General features: G+C 58.6%; 2 protein-coding genes across 3 annotated transcripts in view; one reads left to right on the forward strand and one right to left on the reverse strand.

Moving 5' to 3' along the window:
- Window positions 1-17237, reverse strand: LOC138105316 (alanine aminotransferase 1-like). Its single transcript, XM_069005113.1, has 10 exons — window positions 16941-17237; window positions 15219-15327; window positions 12259-12392; window positions 8559-8802; window positions 6699-6778; window positions 6467-6603; window positions 6198-6369; window positions 5752-5907; window positions 4662-4774; window positions 1-91 (listed from the first exon to the last, which is right to left on the reverse strand). Exons 1-10 carry the CDS (start codon window positions 17235-17237, stop codon window positions 1-3), a joined length of 1533 nt encoding a protein of 510 aa, XP_068861214.1.
- LOC138105529 (alanine aminotransferase 1-like) overlaps window positions 17144-27115 on the forward strand; it is a 10974-nt gene continuing 1002 nt past the window's right edge. The window contains exons 1-11 of one of the 2 annotated variants that reach the window (XM_069005623.1): window positions 17144-17280; window positions 18636-18770; window positions 19048-19098; window positions 19195-19303; window positions 20714-20847; window positions 22105-22348; window positions 24109-24188; window positions 24285-24418; window positions 24491-24662; window positions 25108-25263; window positions 26565-26677. In XM_069005623.1, coding sequence (XP_068861724.1) covers window positions 17236-17280; window positions 18636-18770; window positions 19048-19098; window positions 19195-19303; window positions 20714-20847; window positions 22105-22348; window positions 24109-24188; window positions 24285-24418; window positions 24491-24662; window positions 25108-25263; window positions 26565-26677 — 1373 coding nt within the window. In that variant the 5' untranslated portion in view covers window positions 17144-17235. Of the gene's footprint in view, window positions 17281-17318; window positions 17337-18635; window positions 18771-19047; window positions 19099-19194; window positions 19304-20713; window positions 20848-22104; window positions 22349-24108; window positions 24189-24284; window positions 24419-24490; window positions 24663-25107; window positions 25264-26564; window positions 26678-27115 lie in introns of those variants that run through there. The other variant, XM_069005624.1, reaches the window with a different exon arrangement.

The raw sequence follows: 27115 nt of genomic DNA on the forward strand, positions 1-27115 counted from the left end.
TCAGGAGAATTCCCGCAGGAATTGGGCGTGGAAGCGGCGGAGGAGCAGCAGCGCCCGCTCCAGCGCCGGCGCCGGCAGCAGCAGGGACAGCCTGGGGACAGCGGGAGGGGGCTGGGACCTTCCGGGGACATCCCGGAATTCCAGCGTCCCGAAATCCTGACATCCCGAATTCCCGACATCCTGAAATCCCGACATCCCGAAATCCCAGCGTCCCGAAATCCCGACATCCGGAAATCCCAGCGTCCCGAAATAACAACATCCCGAAATCCCAGTGTCCCGAAATCCCAACATCCCAAAATCCCAGCATCCTAAAATCCCAACATCCCGAAATCCCAGTGTCCTGAAATCCCGACATCCCGAAATCCCAGTGTCCCGAAATCCCGACGTCCCGAAATCCCAGTGTCCCGACATCCCGAAATCCCAGTGTCCTGAAATCCCAGTGTCCCAAAATAACGGCATCCCGAAATCCCAGCGTCCCAAAATCCCAACATCCCGAAATCCCAGTGTCCCGAAATAACGACATCCCGAAATCCCAGCGTCCTGACATCCCGACATCCTGAAATCCCAGTGTCCCGAAATAACGACATCCCAACATCCCGAAATCCCAGTGTCCCGAAATCCCAGCATTCCAATATTCCAACACCCAACACCCCAAAATTCCAGCACCCAACATCCCAAAATCATAAAACCCAACTTCCCAAAATCTCGATATCCAACATCCCAATGTGCCAAAATCCCAGCATGCAAAATCCCAATATTCAACATCCCAAAATCCCAACGTCCCAGCATTCCAACATCTCAACTCCCAACATCCCCAAATCCAAGACCCACCATCCCAAAATCCACCAGTCCCAACATCCAACACCCCAAAATCCCAAAATTCCAACATCCCAACGTCCAACAATCCCAAGACCCAACATCCCAAAATTCCACATCCAACATCCCAAAATTCCACATCCAACATCCAACTTCAACATCCCAAAATCCCGATATCCAGCATCCCAACGTGCCAAAATCCCAACGTCCAATGATCCCAGTATCCAACATCCCGACAATCCCAACATCCCAGCATTCCAACATCTCAACTCCCAACATCCCAAAATCCCAGACCCAACACCCAGAATCCCAACATCCCAAAATCCCAGACCCAACACCCAGAATCCCAACATCCCAAAATCCACCAGTCCCAACACCCCAAAATCCCAACATTCCCAAATCCCTACATCCCAGCACCTCCAAATCCCAACGTCCAACACCCAACATCCCAAAATCCCAAAATCCCAACGTCCAACAATCCCAGTATCCAACATCCCAAAATCCTACATCCCACATCCAACTTCAACATCCCAAAATCCCAATAACCAGCATCCCAACATCCCTAAATCCCAACATCCCAATAATCAACACAAATAATCCAACATCCCAAAATCCCAGCATCAAACATCCAACATCCCAAAATCCCAACACCCCAAAACACCAAAATCCCAACATCCCAAAAACTCAACATCCATCATCCCAAAATCCCAACTCCCAACATCCCAACATCCAATTATCCCAGTATCCAAAATCCCAGAATCCCAACATGCATCATCCCAACATCCCAAAATCCCAATGCTCAGCACCCAACTTCAACATCCCAAAATCCCCAAATCCCAGCATCCAACACCCCAAAACCCCAACATCCCAAGATCTCAAAATCCAACCTCCCCAAATCCCCAAAACCATCATCCCAACCACCCAAAATTCCAGCGCCGAGCATCCCAAAATCCCAACATCCCAAATCTCAATATCCCAACATCCCAAAACCCCAACATCCCGCATCCAACTTCAACATCCCAAAATCCCAATATCCAACAATCCCAGTATCCAACATTCCAATATCCCAAAATCCCCAAATCCCAACATCCCAAAGTCCAACAATCCCAGTATCCAACATCCCCAAATCCCAACATCCCTAAATTCAACATCCCAACACCCAACATTCAACGTCCTGAAATCCCAACGTCCAACGTCCGATATCCCAAAATCCCAAATCCTGATATCCCACATTCAACATCCCAACATCCAACACCCAACATCCCGAAATCCCAACATCCAGCACCCCAACAATCCCAACATCCAACACCCCAACAATCCCAACATCCCAAAATGCCAACATCCAACAATCCCAACATCCAACACCCCAAAATCCCAACGCCCCAAAAACCCAACATCCAACACCCCAATAATCAACACAATCCATCACCCAACATCCCAAAATCCCAGCTCCCAGCATCCCAAAATCCCAGCATCCAACACCCAAATCCCAACATCCACCTCCAGCATCCCAAAATTCCAACCCCCTCCTCTGACATCCAACACCCAACATCCCAAAATCCCACAATCCTGATGTCCAACACCCAACTCACACATTCCAAAATCCCAATATCCCAAAATCCCAACATCCAAAACCCCAAAATCCCAGCACCCCAACATCCTAATATCCCAAAATCCCAACACCCCAAAACACCAAAACCCCAACATCCAACAATCCCAGTATCCAACATCCCGACAATCCCAACATCCCAGCATTCCAACATCTCAACTCCCAACATCCCAATGTCCAATTATCCCAATATCCAAAATCCCAGAATCCCAACACGCACCATCCCAAAATCCCAACATCCCAAAATCCCAACATCCAACACCCAGCATCCCAAAACCCCAATGCCCAGCACCCAACTTCAACATCCCAAAATCCCCAAATCCAGCATCCAACACCCCAAAACCCCAACATCCCAAGATCTCAAAATCCAACCTCCCCAAATCCCCAAAACCATCACCCCAACCACCCAAAATTCCAGCGCCGAGCATCCCAAAATCCCAACATCCCAAATCTCAATATCCCAACATCCCAAAACCCCAACATCCAGCATCCAACTTCAACATCCCAAAATCCCAATATCCAACAATCCCAGTATCCAACATTCCAAAATCCCAATATCCCCAAATCCCAACATCCCAAAGTCCAACAGTCCCAGTATCCAACATCCCCAAATCCCAACATCCCTAAATTCAACATCCAACACCCAACATTCAACGTCCTGAAATCCCAACATCCAACATCCGATATCCCAAAATCCCAAATCCTGATATCCCACATTCAACATCCCAACATCCAACACCCAACATCCCGAAATCCCAACATCCAACACCCAACAATCCCAACATCCAACACCCCAACAATCCCAACAATCCCAAAATCCAGCATCCCAACATCCCAAAATGCCAACATCCAACAATCCCAACATCCAACACCCCAAAATCCCAACGCCCCAAAAACCCAACATCCAACACCCCAATAATCAACACAATCCATCACCCAACATCCCAAAATCCCAGCTCCCAGCATCCCAAAATCCCAGCATCCAACACCCAAATCCCAACATCCAACTCCAACATCCCAAAATTCCAACCCCCTCCTCCGACATCCAACACCCAACATCCCAAAATCCCACAATCCTGATGTCCAACACCCAACTCACACATTCCAAAATCCCAACATCCAAAACCCCAAAATTCCAGCACCCCAACATCCTAACATCCCAAAATCCCAACACCCCAAAACACCAAAACCCCAACATCCAACAATCCCAGTATCCAACATCCCGACAATCCCAACATCCCTAAATTCAACATCCAACATCCTGAAATCCCAACATCCAACATCCGATATCCCAAAATCCCAAATCCTGATATCCCACATTCAACATCCCAACATCCAACACCCCACTCCAACACCCAACATCCCAAAATCCCAACATTCCCAAATCCCAACATCCTAAAGCCCAATATCCCAAAATCCCACTGTCCCAAAATCCCAACACCCAACACCCTAAAATACCAATATCCAAAATCCAACATCCCCAAATCCCAAAGCCCAATATCCCAACATCCAACATCCCAAAATCCCAACATCCCAAAATCCAGCATCCCAACATCCCAAAATGCCAACATCCAACAATCCCAACATCCAACACCCAACTCCAACATTCCAAAATCCCAACACCCAAAATCCCAATACCCAACATCTCAAAACCCCAAAATCCCACCATCCAAACATCCCAACTCCCAACATCCCAATATCCCAAAATCCCAAATCCCAACACCCATCATCAAAATCCACCATCCCAAAATCCCAACATCCCAACGTCCAACAATCCCAGTATCCAAGATACCAAATCCCAAATCCCAACATCCAACACCTGACATCCTAAAATCCCAATATCCAAAATCCAACATCCCAAAATCCCAATGACCGACACCCAACATTCAATGCTCAAAATCCAACACCCAGCATCCCAACACCCCAAAATCCCACATCCAACATCCCAAAATCCCACATCCAACATCCCAAAATCCCACATCCAACACCCAGCTCCAACATCCCAAATTCCCAACATCCCAACATCCCAAAACCCCCAAATCCCAACACCCAACTCCGACATCCAACACCCAAATTCCCAAAATCCCAACACCCCAAATCCCACAACGTCCCAAAATCCCAGCACCCCAAATCCCACAACACCCGACGTCCCAAAATCCCAACTCCCAACATCCCAAAATCCCAATTCCCCACCCCCACCCCCCCCCGCAGTGTCCCCCCCGTGTCCCCCCCGTACCCCAGGTGGCCGCTGTCCCCCCCCATCCCGAAGTGGCTCCCCGGGGCCACCACCAGCCCCGTGGCCTCCTGCAGCTTCCGGCAGAAGAAGACGTCGGGCTCCAGGCCCAGCGCCTGCGGAGGGGACGGAGCGGCTGGGACAGCGGGGGGACAGCGGGGTGGCCCTTGTCCCCTGGGTGTCCCCAGGGTGTCCCTTGTCCCCAGGGTGTCCTGGGCACCCCCGTGTCCCCAGGGTGTCCCTTGTCCCCAGGGTGTCCTGGGCATCCCGGTGTCCCCAGGGTGTCCCTTGTCCCCAGGGTGTCCTGGGCATCCCGGTGTCCCCAGGGCATCCCGGTGTCCCCAGGGTGTCCCTTGTCCCCAGGGTGTCCCTTGTCCCCAGGGTGTCCTGGACCTCAGTGTCCTGTGGCCTGGAGACCCCAGTGTCCCCTGAGTGTCCCCCCTGTCCCCAGAATGTCCCATATCCCCAGGGTGTCCCTTATCCCCAGGGTGTCCCGTGTCCCCAGGGTGGCCCATATCCCCAGGGTGTCCCATGTCCCCAGGGTGTCCCTTATCCCCAGGGTGTCCCCAGGGTGTCCCGTGTCCACGGGGTGTCCCTTATCCCCAAGGTGTCCCATATCCCCAGGGTGTCCCCAGGGTGTCCCATATCCCCAGGGTGTCCCATGTCCCCAGGGTGTCCCTTATCCCCAAGGTGTCCCATATCCCCAGGGTGTCCCCAGGGTGTCCCATATCCCCAGGGTGTCCCATATCCCCAGGGTGTCCCCAGGGTGTCCCATATCCCCAGGGTGTCCCATATCCCCAGGGTGTCCCGTGTCCCCAGGGTGTCCCATATCCCCAGGGTGTCCCATGTCCCATATCCCCAGGGTGTCCCTTGTCCCCAGCGTGTCCCCAGCGTGTCCCCAGGGTGTCCCATCCCAGAGGGATCCCCACAATCCCACCGTGTCCCCTCACCCTGCCGTGGCTCCTGTCCCCGGCAGTCCCCGTGTCCCCAGCACTCCCCACCCCGCAGGGCCGTGTCCCCGTTCCCGCTGGGCCCCCATTCCCAGCCCCTCTCCCGTCCCCCCGGGGTGTCCCTGTCCCCTCCCGGGGCTCACCCGGGCCTGGCTCCGGGCGCGGGGCGGGATCCGGATGCGGGGGAAGGCGCGGGGACCCCCGGCCAGGGGCTGGCACCGGATCCCGGGGGCCCGGCCCAGCTCCTCCTGCAGCCGCCGGGCGTTGGCGGCCAAATCCCGGCACAGATCCCGGCGGTGCTGGGCGGGAGCGACAGCCGGGGTTGGGATCATGGGATCATGGGATCATGGGATGGGATTAGGAAGGGGATACAGATTGGGATGAGGGTAAAATGAGGATGGGATCAGATGGGAACCGGGATGGGGTTGGGAAAAGAACGGGATGAGATCAGGATGGTGATGGGATGGGATGGGATGGGGTGGGATGGGGAACGGAACGAGGATTAGGAAGGGGATATGGGTTGGGTTGGGATGGAATGGGAATGAGATCAAATGGGAAGGGACGGAACACGCTCAGCAGCATCTCCCACCTCCTCCAGCGCCCGCCGGACGGGATCCCCCTCCCCCGGCAGCTCCATCAGGAGATCCAGCAGGATCCTGCCCGGCACGCAGGGCCGGGGAATGGACTGGGCCAGCTGGAACGGCTGCCGGACCACCTCATCCACATTCACCAGCTCCAGGAATCCCGCCCGGAATCCGCTCCTGGGACACCGACACCGTCCTCTCACCGCCTTCCGCGCCACCCGGTATTCCCGGTATTCCCGGTATTCCCGGCATTCCCGGTATTCCCGACACTCACTCTCCGGCGGCGCTTTTGGACAGGGAGTAGAAGGAGACGAGCTGGACGCTGGTGGCCAGCGGGGCCCCCAGCTCGGCCAGGACGCGCTTGAAGGACAGGAAGGGGCGCTCCGGGGCGAAGGCTCGTTCCTGATGCACCTGCGGGATCGGGATCGGGATCGGGATGGGGGCTTCGGGATTGGGGCTGGATTCATCCCCCCAAAAAATTCCCACCTCCTCTTCCCGGCGCCCACCTCGTCCGCCAGCAGCAGCAGGGGCTCCTCGGCCGCCAGGCGGACGATGCTCTCCATGTCCGGCCGGCTCAGCACGTGGCCTGCGGGACGGGGAGAGAGGGAAACTGAGGCACGGGATGGGGCGGGAAGGAGCGGAGTTCATCGGGAAACGGAGGCACAGGATGGGAATAGCAGGATCCCAAAGGGCAACTGAGGCACGGGATGGGAATAACAGGATCCCAAAGGTAAACTGAGGCACGGGATGGGAATAACTGGATCCCAAATGGAAATTGAGACATGGGAGGAGAATAACAGGATCCCAAATGGAAACTGAGGCACGGGATGGATTTTAGGAACCCAAGGGGGAAACTGAGGCACGGGATGGGAATAACTGGATCCCAAAGGGAAACTGAGGCACGGGGTAGGAGGGAGTGACTGGAATTCATTGGGAAACTGAGGCACGGGATGGAAATAATGGGATTCCAAAGGGAAACTGAGGCACGGGATGGGAATAACTGGATCCCAAAGGGAAACTGAGGCACGGGATGGGTTCAAGGATCCCCCAGAGAAACTGAGGCACGGGATGGGTTTAACATCCCAAAGGGAAACTGAGGCACAGGATGGGAATAACCTGATCCCAAAGGGAAACTCAGGCACGGGATGGGTTAAAGGATCCCAAAGGGAAACTCAGGCACAGGATGGATTTCAGGATCCCAAAGGGAAACTGAGGCACGAGATGGGAATAACTGGAGACTAAATGGAAACTGAGGCATGGGATGGGAATAACCTGATCCCAAAGGGAAACTGAGGCACGGGATGGGGCGGGAATGAGCGGAGTTCATCGGGAAACGGAGGAACGCGATGGGAATAACTGGATCCCAAAGGGAAACTGAGGCACGGGATGGGAATAACAGGATCCCAAAGGGAAACTGAGGCACAGGATGGATTTCAGGATCCCCCAGGGAAACTGAGGCACGGGATGGGAATAACCTGATCCCAAAGGGAAACTGAGGCACAGGATGAGAATAACAGGATCCCACAGGGAAACTGAGGCATAGGATGGATTTCAGGATCCCAAAGGGAAACTGAGGCACGGGATGGGAATAACTGGAGACTAAATGGAAACTGAGGCACGGGATAGGGCAGGAATGAGCAGAGTTCATCGGGAAACAGAGGCACCGGATGGGTTTAAGGATCCCAAAGAGAAACTGAGGCACGGGATGGATTTTAGGAACCCAAGGGGGAAACTGAGGCACGGGATGGGAATAACCTGATCCCAAAAGGCAACTGAGGCACGGGGTAGGAGGGAGTGACTGAAATTCATTGGGAAACTGAGGCACGGGATGGAAATAATGGGATTCCAAAGGGAAACTGAGGCACGGGATGGGTTTCAGGATCCTAAAGGGCAACTGAGGCACGGAGTAGGGGGGAGTGACTGGAGTTCATTGGGAAACTGAGGCACAGGATGGGAATAACTGGACCCCCCAGGGAAACTGAGGCACGGGATGGGTTTCAGGATCCCAAAGGGAAACTGAGGCACAGGATGGGTTTCAGGATCCCCCAGGGAAACTGAGGCACGGGATGGGAATAACTGGATCCCAAAGGGAAACTGAGGCATGGGATGGGAATAACTGGATCCCCCAGGGAAACTGAGGCACGGGATGGGTTTCAGGATCCCCCAGGGAAACTGAGGCACGGGATGGGAATAACAGGATCCCAAAGGGAAACTGAGGCATGGGATGGGAATAACTGGATCCCACAGGGAAACTGAGGCACGGGATGGGAATAACAGGATCCCAAAGGGAAACTGAGGCACGGGATGGGAATAACTGGATCCCAAAGGGAAACTGAGGCACGGGCCGGGTCGAAGCCCAGACTCACCCGTGGGGTCCCCGGGGTTGACCACCCACAGCACCTTGGGGTGGCAGCGGCTCCGCGCTTCCCGCACTTCCCGGCGCAGCGCGGCCACGTCCACGGCCCAGCCCCGGGATTCATCCAGAGGGTACGGAACGGGCACGGCCCCCGCCAGCCCCGCGGCCGCCGCGCACAGCGGGGGGCCCGGCACCGGCACCAGGACCCCCGTGGGCAGCGCCGAGCCCGGACACACCACCAGGGACAGCACGAACTGGGAACCGGAGCAGCGGGATCTGGGCTGGGCTCTCCATTCCCAGTTTGGGGTCCCCGTTACTGGTTTGGGGTCCCCACTCCCAATTTGGGGCCCCCACTCCCAGTTCAGAGTCTCCATTACAAGATCCCCATTCCTGGTTTGATATCCCTGTTCCCAGTTCAGGGTTCCCCTTCCCAGTTCGGGATCCCCACTCCCAGTTCAGGATCCCCATTCCCAGTTCAGGATCCCCACTCCCAGTTCAGGATCCCCATTCCCAGTTCAGGATCCCCACTCCCAGTTCTGGATCCCCATTCCCAGTTGGGGATCCCCATTCCCAGTTCGGGATCCCCACTCCCAGTTTGGGATCCCCACTCCCAGTTCGGGATCCCTGCTCCCAGTTTGGGATCCCCGCTCCCAGTTTGGGATCCCCACTCCCAGTTCGGGATCCCTGCTCCCAGTTCGGGATCCCCGCTCCCAGTTTGGGATCCCCACTCCCAGTTCAGGATCCCCACCCCTGCGTTCCCCTTCCCAGTTTGGGATCCCCACTCCCAGTTCGCTGTCCTCATTCCTGGTTCAGGATCCACATTCCCGGTTTGAGGTCTCCACTCCCAGTTTGGAATCCCATTCCCAGACCCCATTCCCGGTTTGGGATCCCCACTCCCAATTTCATGTCTCCACTTCCATTTCAGGATCCCAGTCCCAGACCCCATTCCCAGTTTGAGATCCCCATTCCCATTCCTGGACCCCATTCCCAGTTTGGGGTCCCCATTCCCATTCCCAGTTTGAGGTCTTCACTTCCATTTCAGGATCCCATTCCAATTCCTGGATCCCATTCCTGTTTCTGGACCCTGTTCCCATTCCTGGACCCCATTCCCAGTTTGAGGTCCCCATTCCCATTCCCAGTTTGAGGTCTCCACTTCCATTCCAGGAAATTATTTCCAGTCTCGGATCCCGTTCCTGTTCCCAGTTCGAGGTCCTCACTCCCAGTTCAGAATCCCATTCCTGGACCCCATTCCCGGTTTGAGGTCCCCATTCCCGTTGCCAGACACCATTCCCAGTTTGAGGCTCCCATTCCTGGATCCCATTCCCAGTTTGAGGTCCCCATTCCCAATCCCAGATCCCATTCCCAGTCTGAGGCCTCCACTTCCATTTCAGGATCCTATTCCCAGTCTCACATCCCATTCCCAATCCCAGACTCCATTCCCAATTTGAGATCCCCATTCCCAATCCCAGACCCCATTCCCATTTTGAGATCCCCATTCCCAATTTGGGGTCCCCATTCCCAATTTGGGGTCCCCATTCCCAATCCCAGACCCCATTCCCAATTTGGGGTCCCCATTCCCAATCCCAGACCCCATTCCCACTTTGAGGTCCCCATTTCCCAATTCCCAGACCCCATTCCCAGTTTGGGGTCCCCATTCCTACTTTGGGGTCCCCATTCCTAGTCCCAGACCCCATTCCCACTTTGGGGTCCCCATTCCCAATCCCAGACCCCATTCCCAGTTTGGGGTCCCCATTCCCAGTTTGGGGTCCCCAATCCCAGTCCCAGACCCCATTCCGAGTTTGGGGTCCCCATTCCCAATCCCAGACCCCATTCCCACTTTGGGGTCCCCATTCCCAATCCCAGACCCCATTCCCACTTTGAGATCCCACTTCCCAATCCCAGACCCCATTCCCAATTTGAGGTCCCCATTCCGAGTTTGGGGTCCCCATTCCCAATTCCCAGACCCCATTCCCAATTTGAGGTCTCCATTCCAACTTTTGGGTCCCCATTCCCAATCCCAGACCCCATTCCCACTTTGAGGTCTCCATTCCCAGTCCCGGACCCCATTCCTGATTTAAGGTCCCCTTTCCCAATCCCAGACCCCATTCCCACTTTGGGGTCCCCATTCCCAATCCCAGACCCCATTCCCGCTTTGGGGTCCCCATTCCCAATCCCAGACCCCATTCCCAATTTGAGGTCCCCATTCCGAGTTTGGGGTCCCCATTCCCAATCCCAGACCCCATTCCTGCTTTGGGGTCCCCATTCCCAATTCCCAGACCCCATTCCCAATTTGAGGTCTCCATTCCAACTTTTGGGTCCCCATTCCCAATCCCAGACCCCATTCCCACTTTGGGGTCCCCATTCCCAATCCCAGACCCCATTCCCAGTTTGGGGTCCCCATTCCCAGTCCCAGACCCCATTCCCAATTTGAGGTCCCCATTCCCACTTTGGGGTCCCCATTCCCAATTCCAGACCCTATTCCCGATTAAAGGTCCCCATTCCCAATCCCAGACCCCATCCCCACTTTGGGGTCCCCATTCCCAGTCCCAGACCCCATTCCCAGTTTGAGGTCCCCATTCCCACTTTGGGGTCCCCATTCCCAATTCCAGACCCCATTCCCGCTTTGAGATCCCCATTCCCAATCCCAGACCCCATTCCCCGTTTGAGGTCTCCATTCCCAGTCCCGGACCCCATTCCCAATTTAAGGTCCCCTTTCCCAATCCCAGACCCCATTTGCAGTTTGGGGTCCCCATTTCCCAATCCCAGACCCCATTCCCAGTTTGGGGTCACCATTCCCAATCCCAGACCCCATTCCTGCTTTGAGATCCCCATTCCCAATCCCAGACCCCATTCCCAGTTTGAGGTCCCCATTCCCAATCCCAGACTCCATTCCCACTTTGGGGTCCCCATTCCCAATCCCAGACTCCATTCCCACTTTGGGGTCCCCATTCCCAGTCCCAGACCCCATTCCCGATTTAAGGTCCCCTTTCCCAATCCCAGACCCCATTTGCAGTTTGGGGTCCCCATTTCCCAATCCCAGACCCCATTCCCAGTTTGGGGTCACCATTCCCAATCCCAGACCCCATTCCCAGTTTGGGGTCACCATTCCCAATCCCAGACCCCATTCCTGCTTTGAGATCCCCATTCCCAATCCCAGACCCCATTCCCAGTTTGAGGTCCCCATTCCCAATCCCAGACTCCATTCCCACTTTGGGGTCCCCATTCCCAGTCCCAGACCCCATTCCCGATTTAAGGTCCCCATTCCCAATCCCAGACCCCATTCCCACTTTGAGGTCTCCATTCCCAGTCCCAGACCCCATTCCTGATTTAAGGTCCCCATTCCCAATCCCAGACCCCATTCCCACTTTGGGGTCCCCATTCCCAATCCCAGACCCCATTCCCGCTTTGGGGTCCCCATTCCCAATCCCAGACCCCATTCCCAATTTGAGGTCCCCATTCCCAATCCCAGACCCCATTCCCAATTTGAGGTCCCCATTCCGAGTTTGGGGTCCCCATTCCCAATCCCAGACCCCATTCCTGCTTTGGGGTCCCCATTCCCAATCCCAGACCCCATTCCCAATTTGAGGTCCCCATTCCCAATCCCAGACCCCATTCCGAGTTTGGGGTCCCCATTCCCAATCCCAGACCCCATTCCCACTTTGGGGTCCCCATTCCCAATCCCAGACCCCATTCCCGCTTTGGGGTCTCACCGGGATCACGGTGGCGGTGCCGCTGCACAGGACGATGTCTCGGGGGTCGCAGGGGACGCCCCCATCCCGGAATTCCAGGAACCGGGACACCCTGGCGGGGACCCCATGGGATCGGTGCTCGTGGTTGTAGCCCCCTGTGGGAACGGGATCGGCCCCAAATCCAGCGGGATCGCGGGGAAATCCCATGGGATCAGTGGGGAGCGGGAATCCCATGGACCAGGGACCCCATAAATTGTTTTGGGGCACCCCGTGGGACTAGGCACCCCAAAACTCCAATGGGAACCCCATGGGTTGTGCTGGGCACCCCATAACTCAAACGGGCACCCCATGGATTGTTCTGGGCACCCCATAACTCAAACGGGCACCCCATAAATTGTTCGGGGGCACCCCGTGGGTCTGGGCACCCCAAAACTCAAACGGGAACCCCATGAATTCAATGGGCACCCCATGGATTGTTCGGGGGCACCCCGTGGGTCTGGACACCCCATAACTCCAATGGGCACCCCATAGATTGTGTTGGCCACCCCATAACTCAAACAGGCATCCCATAAATCAAATGGACACCCCAGAACTCGAGCAGGAACCCCATGGATTATTTAGGGGCACCCCAAAGTTCTGGACACCCCATAACTCAAACGAGCACCCCATAACCCAAATGGGAGCCCCATGGATTGTTTGGGGGCACCGCATGGGTCTGGACACCCCATAACTCAAACGAGCACCCCATAACCCAAATGGGAACCCCATGGATTGCTTGGGAGCATTCTGTGGGTCTGGGAACCCCAAAACTGAAACGATCACCCCATAACTCAAACGGGAATCGCATGGGTTGTTCTGGGCACCCCATAAATCCATTGGGCACCCCATAACTCAAGCAAGGACCCCATAGATTGTTCTGAGACACCCCATAACCCAAACGGGAATGCAATGGGGCCGGGACAGCCCATAACCCAAACGGGCATCCCATAACTCGAGCAGGAGCTCCATGGATTGTTTAGGGGCACCCCATGGATCCGGACACCCCATAAACCACCCCAAAGGCACTCTCAGGACACCCCCACCCGTGGGACCCTCTCTGGGTGACCCCAAACACCCCATAACCCAAACGGACACCCCATAACTCAAACGGGAACCCCATGGATTGTTTGGGGGTCACCCCATGGGACTGGGAACCCTAAAACTCAAACGGGAACCCCATAACTCAAATGGGCACCCCATAAATTGTTTGGGGGCACTCTGTGGGTCTGGGCACCCCAAAACTCAAACGGGAACCCCATGAATTCAATGGGCACCCCATGGATTGTTCGGGGGCACCCCGTGGGTCTGGACACCCCATAACTCCAATGGGCACCCCATAGATTGTGTTGGCCACCCCATAACTCAAACAGGCATCCCATAAATCAAATGGACACCCCAGAACTCGAGCAGGAACCCCATGGATTATTTAGGGGCACCCCAAAGTTCTGGACACCCCATAACTCAAACGGGCACCCCATAACACAAATGGGAACCCCATGGATTGCTTTGGGAGCATTCTGTGGGTCTGGGCACCCCATAACTCAAATGGGCACCCCATAACCCAAATGGGAGCCCCATGGATTATTTAGGGGCACCCCAAAGTTCTGGACACCCCATAACTCAAACGGGCACCCCATAACCCAAATGGGAGCCCCATGGGTTGTTTGGGGGCACCCCATGGGTCTGGGCACCCCATAACTCAAACGAGCACCCCATAACACAAGTGGGAACCCCATAGATTGTTTGGGGGCACCCCATGGGTCTGGGCACCCCATAACTCAAACAGGCACCCCATACATTGTTCTGGGGCACTCTGTGGGTCTGGGCACCCCATAACTCAAACAGGAACCCCATAGATTGTGCTGGGCACCCCATAACTCAAACGGGCACCCCATGGACTGTTTGGGGGCACCCCATGGGTCTGGGGGACTGTTTGGGGGCACCCCATGGGTCTGGGCACCCCATAACTCAAACGGGCACCCCATGGACTGTTTGGGGGCACCCCATGGGTCTGGGCACCCCATAACCCAAACGGGCACCCCATGGACTGTTTGGGGGCACCCCATGGACTGTTTGGGGGCACCCCATGAGTCTGGGCACCCCATAACTCAAACGGGCACCCCATGGACTGTTTGGGGGCACCCCATGGGTCTGGGCACCCCATAACCCAAACGGGCACCCCATGGACTGTTTGGGGGCACCCCATGGGTCTGGGCACCCCATAACTCAAACGGGCACCCCATGGACTGTTTGGGGGCACCCCATGGACTATTTGGGGGCACCCCATGGGTCTGGGCACCCCATAACCCAAACGGGCACCCCATGGATTGTTTGGGGGCACCCCATGGGCTGTCTGGGCACCCCATAACTCAAACGGGCACCCCATGGACTGTTTGGGGGCACCCCATGGGTCTGGGCACCCCATAACTCAAACGGGCACCCCGTGGACTGTTTGGGGGCACCCCATGGACTATTTGGGGGCACCCCATGGGTCTGGGCACCCCATAACCCAAACGGGCACCCCATGGATTGTTTGGGGGCACCCCATGGGCTGTCTGGGCACCCCATAACCCAAACGGGCACCCCATGGACTGTTTGGGGGCACCCCATGGGTCTGGGCACCCCATAACCCAAACGGGCACCCCATGGACTGTTTGGGGGCACCCCATGGGTCTGGGCACCCCATAACCCAAACGGGCACCCCATGGACTGTTTGGGGGCACCCCATGGGTCTGGGCACCCCATAACTCAAACGGGCACCCCATGGACTGTTTGGGGGCACCCCATAACTGAGAAACCCCCTGACAGCTCAAGCAGGAACCCCACGGATTATTTAGGGGCACCCCATGGATCCCATAACTCACCCCAAGGGCCACCCCCCACCCACGGGACCCTCCCCGCGTGACCCCAAAGACCCCAAATCCCTTCGGGATCCGTCCCACCGATGTTCCCGGCGTCCATTTCCCGCAGGACGCTCCGCGCGCGGCTCCGCGCGGCCTCGGCGAGAGCGGGAGACTCCAAAAGCTCGGGAAAGGCGCAGGCGGCCAAAATCTGGGAATGGGGACCGGGAATGAGGATTGGGGACATTCCCGGGAGGGACATTCCCGGGGGGATCTTGGGGGGCACGGGGGGACATTCCCGGTGGGACATTCCCGGAGGGACCTGGGGGGACATTCCCGGTGGGGCATTCCCGGTGGGATCTTGGGGGGCACGGGGGGACATTCCCGGGGGGACATGCCCGGGGGGATCTGGGCGGACATTCCCGGTGGTCCCTGAGGAGCGGGATTGAGGATTGGGGGGGCACGGGGGGACATTCCCGGTGGGATCTGGGGGGACATTCCCGGTGGGGGACATTCCCGGGGGGATCTGGGGGGACATTCCCGGCGGGATCTGGGGGCACACGAAGGGACATTCCCGGGGGGACATTCCCGGTGGGATATGGGGGGACACGGGGGGACATTCCCGGGGGGACATTCCCGGTGGGACATTCCCGGGGGGATCTGGGCGGACATTCCCGGTGGTCCCTGAGGAGCGGGATTGAGGATTGGGGGGACATGGGGGGACATTCCCGGGGGGATCTGGGGGGACATTCCCGGTGGGACATTCCCGGGGGACATTCCCGGTGGGATATTCCCGGGGGGACACGGGGGGACATTCCCGGTGGGATCTGGGGGGACACGAAGGGACATTCCCAGGGGGACATTCCCGGGGGGACATTCCCGGGGGGATCTGGGCGGACATTCCCGGTGGTCCCTGAGGAGCGGGATTGAGGATTGGGGGGACATGGGGGGACATTCCCGGGGGGATCTGGGGGGACATTCCCGGTGGGACATTCCCGGGGGACATTCCCGGTGGGATATTCCCGGGGGGACACGGGGGGACATTCCCGGTGGGATCTGGGGGGACACGAAGGGACATTCCCGGGGGGACATTCCCGGTGGGGGGCATTCCCGGGGGGACCTGGGGGGACACGGGGGGGACATTCCCGGTGGGATATTCCCGGGGGGACACGGGGGGACATTCCCAGGGGGACCTGGGGGGACACGGGAGGGACATTCCCGGTGGTTACCGGGGACTGGGATTGAGGACTGGGGGGACACGGGGGAACATTCCCGGTGGGATCTGGGGGGGGACACGGGGGGACATTCCCGGGGGGACGTTCCCGCAGGGATCTCGGGGGACATTCCGGGTGGGATATTCCCGGGGGGACATTCTCGGGGGGACATTCCCGGGGGGACACGGGGGGACATTCCCGGTGGGATCTGGGGGCACACGGGGGGACATTCCCGGTGGGGGGCATTCCCGGGGGGATCTGGGGGGACATTCCCGGTGGGACATTCCCGATGGGACCTGGGGGGACACGGGGGGACATTCCCGGGGGGACATTCCCGGGGGGACATTCCCGGCGGGATCTGGGGGGACACGGGGGGACATTCCTGGTGGGACATTCCCAATGGGACCTGGGGGGACATTCCCGGTGGGACCTGGGGGGATATTCCCGGTGGGATATGGGGGGACATTCCCGGTGGGACATTCCCAGAGGGATCTGGGGGGGCACGGGGGGACATTCCCGGTGGGACATTCCCAATGGGACCTGGGGGGACATTCCCGGTGGGACATTCCCGGGGGGATCTGGGGGGACACGAGGGGGACATTCCCGGTACCTGGCGCAGGACGGGAAGCGGATCCCGGCCCATGGCCTGAGCGTCGTCGCCGCCGCATTCCAGGGGTGGCCCAGGGGGTGGCACAAGGGGTGGCCCAGGGGGTGGCCCAGGCGGTGGCCCAGGGGGTGGCCCAGGCGGTGGCCCAGGGGGTGGCCCAGGGGGTGGCCCAGGCGGTGGCACAAGGGGTGGCCCAGGCGGTGGCACAGGCGGTGGCACAGGCGGTGGCCCAGGCGGTGGCCCAGGGGGTGGTGGCACCGCTGTCCCCAAGGCCCCCGGTGTCCCCTCGGCGGCCGCCATGGCCGAGGCGGTGACGGCGGCGGTGGCGAAGCGCCAGGGGGAGGTGACAGGGAAGGGACGGGGACGGGACAGGAGCGGGAATTGGGACAGGGAAAAGGGGTTGGAAAAGGGATAATGGGGGAAACTGGGAGGGAATTGGGGCAGGGGGTGATCAGGGAATGGGGTGGGAACTGGGAAAGGGAATTGGGGTTGGAAAAGGGATAATGGGGGAAATGGGGAGGGAATTGGGGCAGGGGGTGATCAGGGAATGGGGTGGGAACTGGGAAAGGGAATTGGGGTTGGAAAAGGGATAATGGGGGAAACTAGGAGGGAATTGGGGCAGGGGGTGATCAGGGAATGGGGTGGGAACTGGGAAAGGGAATTGGGGTTGGAAAAGGGATAATGGGGGAAATGGGGAGGGAATTGGGGCAGGGGGTGATCAGGGAATGGGGTGGGAACTGGGAAAGGGAATTGGGGTTGGAAAAGGAATAATGGGGGAAATGGGAAGGGAATTGGGAGGGAATTGGGGCAGGGGGTGATCAGGGAATGGGGTGGGAACTGGGAAAGGGAATTGGGGTTGGAAAGGGGATAATGGGGGAAATGGGGAGGGAATGGGGCGGGAATGGGGTTGGAAAAGGGATAATGGGGGAGATGGGTGGGAATGGGGCAGAGTTTGCTCTGGGAATGGGGTGGGAGGTGGGATAGGGAAAAGGGGTTGGAAAAGGGATAATGGGAGAAATGGAGTAGGGGTTGGTCTGGGAATTGGGAGGGAACTGGGGCAGGGAATTAATTGGGGCTGGAAAAGGGATACTGGGTGGGAAAGGGATGGGAATTGGGAAGCGGGATCACCTGGGCACAGAGGGGGACACTGGGACTGGGAACTGGGGTTGGAAAAGGGATAATGGGGGGAATGGGGTGGGAATTGGGCAGGGGTGCCTTGGGAATGGGGTGGGAAGTGGGAAAGGGAAATGGGGCTGGGAAAGGGATAATGGGTGGGAATGGGGGAGAAAGGGGTGGGAATTGGGGCTGGGAAAGGGATAATGAGGGGAATGGGGTGGGAAGTGGGACAGGGAATTGGGGCTGGGAAAGGGATAATGAGGGGAATGGGGTGGGAATGGGGCAGGAAGTGACCTGGGAATGGGGTGGGAAGTGGGACAGGGAATTGGGGTTGGGAAAGGGATACTGGGGGGAACTGGGTGGGAATTGGGGCCGGGATGATGCCCTGGGAATGAGGGGGGCACTGGGCAGGGTGGGCACTGGGCAGGGGACCCCGCTGTGCCCAGGCCACCTCGGTGTCCCCGTGTCACCGGTGGCACGCGGCGGGAGCGGGGTCAGGACCCCGGCACGACCCTAATGATTAACCCGGACCCCTAAACATTAACCCGGAACCCCAAACATTAACCCGGCCCCCTCCCCCAGACTGCACTTCCCAAAGATCCCGATCCCGCTCCGGCCATGGCGGCCCTTGGCACTTCGGGGGGCACCGGGGTCCCCCTGGCTCCGGTGACACTGCGGTGGGATGGGGGAGGTGGCATCGAGGAGGAGCTGGCACCGGTGAGACCCCCGGGGACACCCAGGGGACACCCAGGGGACACCCAGGGGACACCCAAGGATCCGCGGGATCCACAGAATCCCAGGATTCCCACAGTCCCAGGGGTCCCCCACGACCACCCAGACCCCCACAAGGTCCCCATCCCCGGTAACCCCAAAGCCACCCCCACCCCTCATGTCCCTGTGTCCCCCCCGGACGCATCCCTGGGATTTGGGGACAGGGAGGTGACAGCGGGGTGACCCCTCTGGTGTCCCCACGCCCGTCCCCGATGTCACCCAGTGCCACCCCGAGGACACCGAGGGCCGCCAGGTGCCCGCGTTCCTGCGGCAGGTAAGGGGAACATCCCGCGGGAATATCCCGGGGGAATGCTCGGGATTTGGGGGGAAATGGGATACGGGGAGCTTGGGGACAGCGGTGTCACCGCAGGTGGCCGCCATCTGCGCCTACCCCGAGCTCCTGGAGCGCGAGGACATTCCCGAAAGTGCCAAGGAACACGCGAGACAGATCCTGAGGGAGCTGATGGGAGGGAGCCCAGGTGGGGAATGGGATATGGGATATGGGATATGGGATATGGGATATGGGGTATGGGGTATGGGATATGGGGTATGGGGTATGGGATATGGGGAATGGAGAATGGGGTGTGGGGAATGGGATAAGGGATATGGGGAATGGGATATGGGATATGGGATATGGGATATGGGATATGGGGAATGGAGAATGGGGTGTGGGGAATGGGATAAGGGATATGGGGAATGGGATATGGGATATGGGATATGGGGAATGGGGTGTGGGATATGGGGAATGGAGTGTGGGGAATGGGATAAGGGATATGGGGAAAGGGATATGGGATATGGGATATGGGATATGGGGAATGGGGTGTGGGATATGGGGAATGGGGTGTGGGGAATGGGATAAGGAATATGGGGAAAGGGATATGGGGAATGGGGTGTGGGGAATGGGATAAGGGATATGGGATATGGGATATGGGGAATGGGATATGGGATATGGGGAATGGGGTGTGGGATATGGGGAATGGAGTGTGGGGAATGGGATAAGGGATATGGGGAAAGGGATATGGGGAATGGGGTGTGGGGAATGGGATAAGGGATATGGGGAATGGGATATGGGATGTGGGGAATGGGGTGTGGGGAATGGGAGTTGGGATATGGGGAATGGGATATGGGATATGGGGAATGGGGTGTGGGGAATGGGAGTTGGGATATGGGGAATGGGATATGGGATGTGGGGAATGGGGTGTGGGGAATGGGATAAGGGATATGAGAGATGAGATATGGGGTGGGGAATGGGATACAGGATATGGGATATGAGGAATGGGATACTGGGAATGGGAAATGGGGAATGGGATATGGGGAATGGGATGCAGGGAATGGGATATGGGGAACGGGATACAGGATGTGGACGATGTGATATGGGGTGGGAATGGGATATTGGGAATGGGATATGGGGAATGGGGTGTGGGGAATGGGATAAGGGATATGGGGAATGGGATATGGGGTGGGGAATGGGATACGGGATATGGGGAATGGGATACAGGATATGGGGAATGGGATATGGGATATGAAGAATGGGATACTGGGAATGGGAAATGGGGAAAAGGGTGGGAATGGGATATGGGGAATGGCATATGGGATATGGAGAATGGGGTAGGGAATGGGAATGGGATATGGGGAATGGGATGTGGGGAATGGGGTGGGAATATGGGATGTGGGATATGGGGAATGGGATGTGGGGAATGGGAATATGGGATGAGGGATATGGGGAATGGGATGTGGGGAATGGGAATATGGGATGTGGGATATGGGATATGGGGTGGGAACGGGATATGGGAAATGGGATAGGGGGAGTCACCAGATCCAAGGGCAGATCCCATGACGGGAGAGATGCCGGGCCACGGACAAATCCAGGGACAGCGCCCGCTCCGCAGGCGCCTACAACCTGGAGTACGTGACGGGCGCGGTGGCCGAGCGCGCGGCGCGGTTCCTGGCGCACCGCGACGGCGGCGGCGCCCGCGACCCCAGGAACGTCGTCCCCTGCGCCGGCACCGCGGCCGCCGTGGTGGTGAGCGAGGGAGCCGCGGGAACGCCGCGGGTGGCCCTGGGGACAACGGCGACGCTGCGGCCACCGCCGCGGCGCTCCTACGGCCATCCCATCCCATTCCCGCCCCGTAAATCCCATCCCGTCCCATCCCATCCCATCCCATCCCATCCCATCCCATCCCATCCCGTCCCGTCCCGTCCCATCCCATCCCGTCCCATCCCATCCCGTCCCATCCCATCCCATCCCATCCCATCCCATCCCATCCCATCCCATCCCGTCCCGTCCCGTCCCATCCCATCCCATCCCATCCCATCCCATCCCATCCCATCCCATTCCCGCCCCGTTAAATCCCATCCCATCCCGTCCCATCCCATCCCATCCCATCCCATCCCATCCCATCCCATCCCATCCCATCCCATCCCATCCCATCCCATCCCATCCCATCCCATCCCATTCCCGCCCCGTTAAATCCCATCCCGTCCCATCCCATCCCATCCCATCCCATCCCATCCCATCCCATCCCATCCCATCCCATCCCATCCCCACCCCATAAATCCCATTCCCGCCCCTTAAATCCCATCCCATCCCATCCCATCCCATCCCATCCCATCCCATCCCATCCCATCCCATCCCATAAATCCCATCCCATCCCATCCCATCCCATTCTTGCCCCATAAATCCCATCCCATCCCATCCCATCCCATCCCATCCCATCCCATCCCATCCCATCCCATCCCATCCCATCCCATCCCATCCCATCCCATCCCATCCCATTCCCGCCCCATAAATCCCATCCCATCCCATCCCATCCCATCCCATCCCATCCCACCCCATCCCATCCCATCCCATCCCATCCCATCCCATCCCATCCCATTCCCGCCCCATAAATCCCATCCCATCCCATCCCATCCCTATGCCATAAATCCCGTCCCATCCCATCCCATCCCATCCCATCCCATCCCATCGTCCCTTTATCCCATTATCCCATCCCTTCTCCATCCTCATCCCATCCCATCCCAACTCATTGCATCCCCATCCCGTCCCATCTCATTGCATCCCATTATCCCATCCCACCCCACCCATCCCCATCCCAATTCCATCCAAATCCCATCCCATCATCCCATTACCCCATTATCCCATTATCCCGTTATCCCGTTGTCCCATTATCCCATTATCCCATTACCCCATTATCCCGTTATCCCATTACCCCATTATCCCATTATCCCATCATCCCATTACCCCGTTATCCCGTTATCCCATTATCCCGTTCCCACTCAGGACGTGCTGTCCCTGGTGGTGTGTCCGGGCTCGGCGCTGCCCACGGGGGTCCTGGTGCCGGTGCCGGGCCCCCCGCTGTGCGCGGCGGCCGCGGGGCTGGCGGGGGCCGTGCCCGTTCCGTACCCTCTGGATGAATCCCGGGGCTGGGCCGTGGACGTGGCCGCGCTGCGCCGGGAAGTGCGGGAAGCGCGGAGCCGCTGCCACCCCAAGGTGCTGTGGGTGGTCAACCCCGGGGACCCCACGGGTGAGTCTGGGCTTCGACCCGGCCCGTGCCTCAGTTTCCCTTTGGGATCCAGTTATTCCCATCCCGTGCCTCAGTTTCCCTTTGGGATCCAGTTATTCCCATCCCGTGCCTCAGTTTCCCTTTGGGATCCAGTTATTCCCATCCCGTGCCTCAGTTTCCCTTTGGGATCCTGAAACCCATCCCGTGCCTCAGTTTCCCTTTGGGATCAGGTTATTCCCATCCCGTGCCTCAGTTTCCCTGGGGGATCCTGAAACCCATCTCGTGCCTCAGTTTCCCTTTGGGATCCTGTTATTCCCATCCCGTGCCTCAGTTTCCCTTTGGGATCCTGAAACCCATCCCGTGCCTCAGTTTCCCTTTGGGATCAAGTTATTCCCATCCCGTGCCTCAGTTTCCCTGGGGGATCCTGAAACCCATCTCGTGCCTCAGTTTCCCTTTGGGATCCTGAAACCCATCCCATGCCTCAGTTTCCCTTTGGGATCCTTAAACCCATCCCATGCCTCAGTTGCCCTTTGGGATCCTGAAACCCATCCCGTGCCTCAGTTTCCCTTTGGGATCCTAAAACCCATCCCGTGCCTCAGTTTCCCTTTGGGATCCAGTTATTCCCATCCCGTGCCTCAGTTTCCCTTTGGGATCCAGTTATTCCCATCCCGTGCCTCAGTTTCCATTTGGGATCCTGTTATTCTCCTCCCATGTCTCAATTTCCATTTGGGATCCAGTTATTCCCATCCCATGCCTCAGTTTCCCTTTGGGATCCAGTTATTCCCATCCCGTGCCTCAGTTTCCCTTTGGGATCCTGTTATTCCCATCCCGTGCCTCAGTTTCCCTTTGGGATCCTTTAACCCATCCCGTGCCTCAGTTTCCCTTTGGAATCCCATTATTTCCATCCCGTGCCTCAGTTTCCCAATGAACTCCAGTCACTCCCCCCTACTCCGTGCCTCAGTTGCCCTTTAGGATCCAGTTATTCCCATCCCATGCCTCAGTTTCCCTTTGGGATCCTTAAACCCATCCCGTGCCTGAGTTTCCATTTAGGATCCAGTTATTCCCATCCCGTGCCTCAGTTTCCCTTTGGGATCCTGTTATTCCCATCCCGTGCCTCAGTTTCCCTGGGGGATCCTGAAACCCATCCCGTGCCTCAGTTTCCCTTTGGGATCCAGTTATTTCCATCCCGTGCCTCAGTTTCCCTTTGGGATCAGGTTATTCCCATCCCGTGCCTCAGTTTCCCTGTGGGATCCAGTTATTCCCATCCCGTGCCTCAGTTTCCCTTTGGGATCCTGAAACCCAACCCGGGCCTCAGTTTCCATTTGGGATCCTTTAACCCATCCTGTGCCTCAGTTTCCCTGGGGGGGATCCCATTATTTCCATCCCGTGCCTCAGTTTCCCAATGAACTCCAGTCGCACCCCGTGCCTCAGTTGCCCTTTAGGATCAGGTTATTCCCATCCCGTGCCTCAGTTTCCATTTGGGATCCTTAAACCCATCCCGTGCCTCAGTTTCCATTTAGGATCCAGTTATTTCCATCCCGTGCCTCAGTTTCCCTTTGGGATCCTGCTATTCCCATCCCGTGCCTCCGTTTCCCGATGAACTCCGCTCCTTCCCGCCCCATCCCGTGCCTCAGTTTCCCTTTGGGATCCTTAAACCCATCCCGTGCCTCCGTTTCCCTTTGGGATCCTGTTATTCCCATCGCGTGCCTCCGTTTCCCGATGAACTCCGCTCCTTCCCGCCCCATCCCGTGCCTCAGTTTCCCTCTCTCCCCGTCCCGCAGGCCACGTGCTGAGCCGGCCGGACATGGAGAGCATCGTCCGCCTGGCGGCCGAGGAGCCCCTGCTGCTGCTGGCGGACGAGGTGGGCGCCGGGAAGAGGAGGTGGGAATTTTTTGGGGGGGATGAATCCACCCCCAATCCCGAAGCCCCCATCCCGATCCCGATCCCGATCCCGCAGGTGCATCAGGAACGAGCCTTCGCCCCGGAGCGCCCCTTCCTGTCCTTCAAGCGCGTCCTGGCCGAGCTGGGGGCCCCGCTGGCCACCAGCGTCCAGCTCGTCTCCTTCTACTCCCTGTCCAAAGGGATCGCGGGGTGAGTGGGAATTCCCAAAAATCCCAAATCCCGTCCGGAATTCCGCTCGATTCCCACCGAGCTGTCTCCCAGGGGAGGATTCCGGGCGGGATTCCTGGAGCTGGTGAACATCGAGCGGAGCGTCCTGCGGGGGTTCTACACCTGGGGGCTCTCCGTGTATCCCCCGATCCTGGGCCAGGTGATGCTGGATGTGGCCATGGAGCCGCCCGGGCACCGGGATCCCGCCAGCGCAGCCATGGAGGAGGTGCGGGGTGGCGATCCGGCCCAATCCCAGTCCTATCCCAGTCCCAATCCCAGTCCTATCCCAGTCCCAATCCCAATCAGAATCCCGATCCCCGTCCCAATCCCAGTCCTATCCCAGTCCCAATCCCAATTCCGATCCCTGTCCCAATCCCCATCCCCGTCCCAATCCCAGTCCTATCCCAGTCCCAATCCCATCCTAATCCCATCCCATCCCATTCCTCATCCCCATCGCATCCCATCCCATCCCATCCCATCCCATCCCATCCCATCCCATCCCATCCCATCCCATCCCATTCCCATCCCATCCCATCCCATCCCATCCCATCCCATCCCATCCCATCCCATTCCCATCCCATCCCATCCCATCCCATCCCATCCCATCCCATCCCATGATCCCATGATCCCATGATCCCATGATCCCAACCCCGGCTGTCGCTCCCGCCCAGCACCGCCGGGATCTGTGCCGGGATTTGGCCGCCAACGCCCGGCGGCTGCAGGAGGAGCTGGGCCGGGCCCCCGGGATCCGGTGCCAGCCCCTGGCCGGGGGTCCCCGCGCCTTCCCCCGCATCCGGATCCCGCCCCGCGCCCGGAGCCAGGCCCGGGTGAGCCCCGGGAGGGGACAGGGACACCCCGGGGGGACGGGAGAGGGGCTGGGAATGGGGGCCCAGCGGGAACGGGGACACGGCCCTGCGGGGTGGGGAGTGCTGGGGACACGGGGACTGCCGGGGACAGGAGCCACGGCAGGGTGAGGGGACACGGTGGGATTGTGGGGATCCCTCTGGGATGGGACATGGGACACCCTGGGGACACGCTGGGGATATGGGACACCCTGGGGATATGGGACACCCTGGGGACACGCTGGGGACACGGGACACCCTGGGGATATGGGACACCCTGGGGATATGGGGCACCCTGGGGATATGGGACACCCTGGGGACACGGGACACCCTGGGGACACCCTGGGGACACGGGACACCCTGGGGATATGGGACACCCTGGGGACACGGGATACCCTGGGGATATGGGGCACCCTGGGGATACGGGACACCCTGGGGATATGGGGCACCCTGGGGACACCCTGGGGACACGGGATACCCTGGGGATATGGGGCACCCTGGGGATATGGGGCACCCTGGGGACACGGGATACCTGGGGATAAGGGACCACCCTGGGGATAAGGGACACCCTGGGGACATGGGACACCCTGGGGACACCCTGGGGACATGGGGCTCTCCAGGGTCACTGTCCCCATGGGATGTCCTGGGCACAGGGGACACTCCAGGGATTCCGGGGTGTGGCACATCCTGGGCACAGGGGACACCCTGGGGACTCGGGACCTGCCGGAGCACGGGGCACCCTCGGGGACATCTTGGGGACATCTTGGGGACATCTTGATGTGCGGGGTGTCCTGGGGCCAGCGGCCGTGTGGGAGATGGGACATGATGGGAGCACAGGTGGCCCTGGGGCCAGGGGGAATGGGGCACCCTGGGGACAGGAGGCACCGCAGGGACAGGGGACACTGTGGGGGGGATGGGAACCTTCTGGTGTGGGACACCCTGGGGACAACGGGACACCCTGGGGACACCCAGGGGACAAGGGACACCCTGGGGACATGGGGGTGCCCAGGACACCCTGGGGACAAGGGACACCCTGGGGACAAGGGACACCTTGGGGACACGGGGATGCCCAGGACACCCTGGGGACAAGGGACACCTTGGGGACACGGGGATGCCCAGGACACCCTGGGGACAAGGGACACCCTGGGGACACGGGGGTCTCCAGGCCACTGGACATCATGGATGCCCAGGACACCCTGGGGACAAGGGACACCCTGGGGACACCCAGGGGACAAGGGCCACCCCGCTGTCCCCCCGCTGTCCCAGCCGCTCCGTCCCCTCCGCAGGCGCTGGGCCTGGAGCCCGACGTCTTCTTCTGCCGGAAGCTGCAGGAGGCCACGGGGCTGGTGGTGGCCCCGGGGAGCCACTTCGGGATGGGGGGGGACAGCGGCCACCTGGGGTACGGGGGGGACACGGGGGGGACACTGCGGGGGGGGTGGGGGTGGGGAATTGGGATTTTGGGATGTTGGGAGTTGGGATTTTGGGACGTCGGGTGTTGTGGGATTTGGGGTGCTGGGATTTTGGGACGTTGTGGGATTTGGGGTGTTGGGATTTTGGGAATTTGGGTGTTGGATGTCGGAGTTGGGTGTTGGGATTTGGGGGTTTTGGGATGTTGGGATGTTGGGAATTTGGGATGTTGGAGCTGGGTGTTGGATGTGGGATTTTGGGATGTTGGATGTGGGATTTTGGGATGTTGGATGTGGGATTTTGGGGTGTTGGGATGCTGGGTGTTGGATTTTGAGCATTGAATGTTGGGTGTCGGTCATTGGGATTTTGGGATGTTGGATTTTGGATATTGGGATTTTAGGATGTCAGGTGTTGGATGTTGGGATGTTGG

This window comes from Aphelocoma coerulescens, chromosome 2, assembly GCF_041296385.1.
Source record: "Aphelocoma coerulescens isolate FSJ_1873_10779 chromosome 2, UR_Acoe_1.0, whole genome shotgun sequence".
Lineage (NCBI taxonomy): Eukaryota > Metazoa > Chordata > Aves > Passeriformes > Corvidae > Aphelocoma > Aphelocoma coerulescens.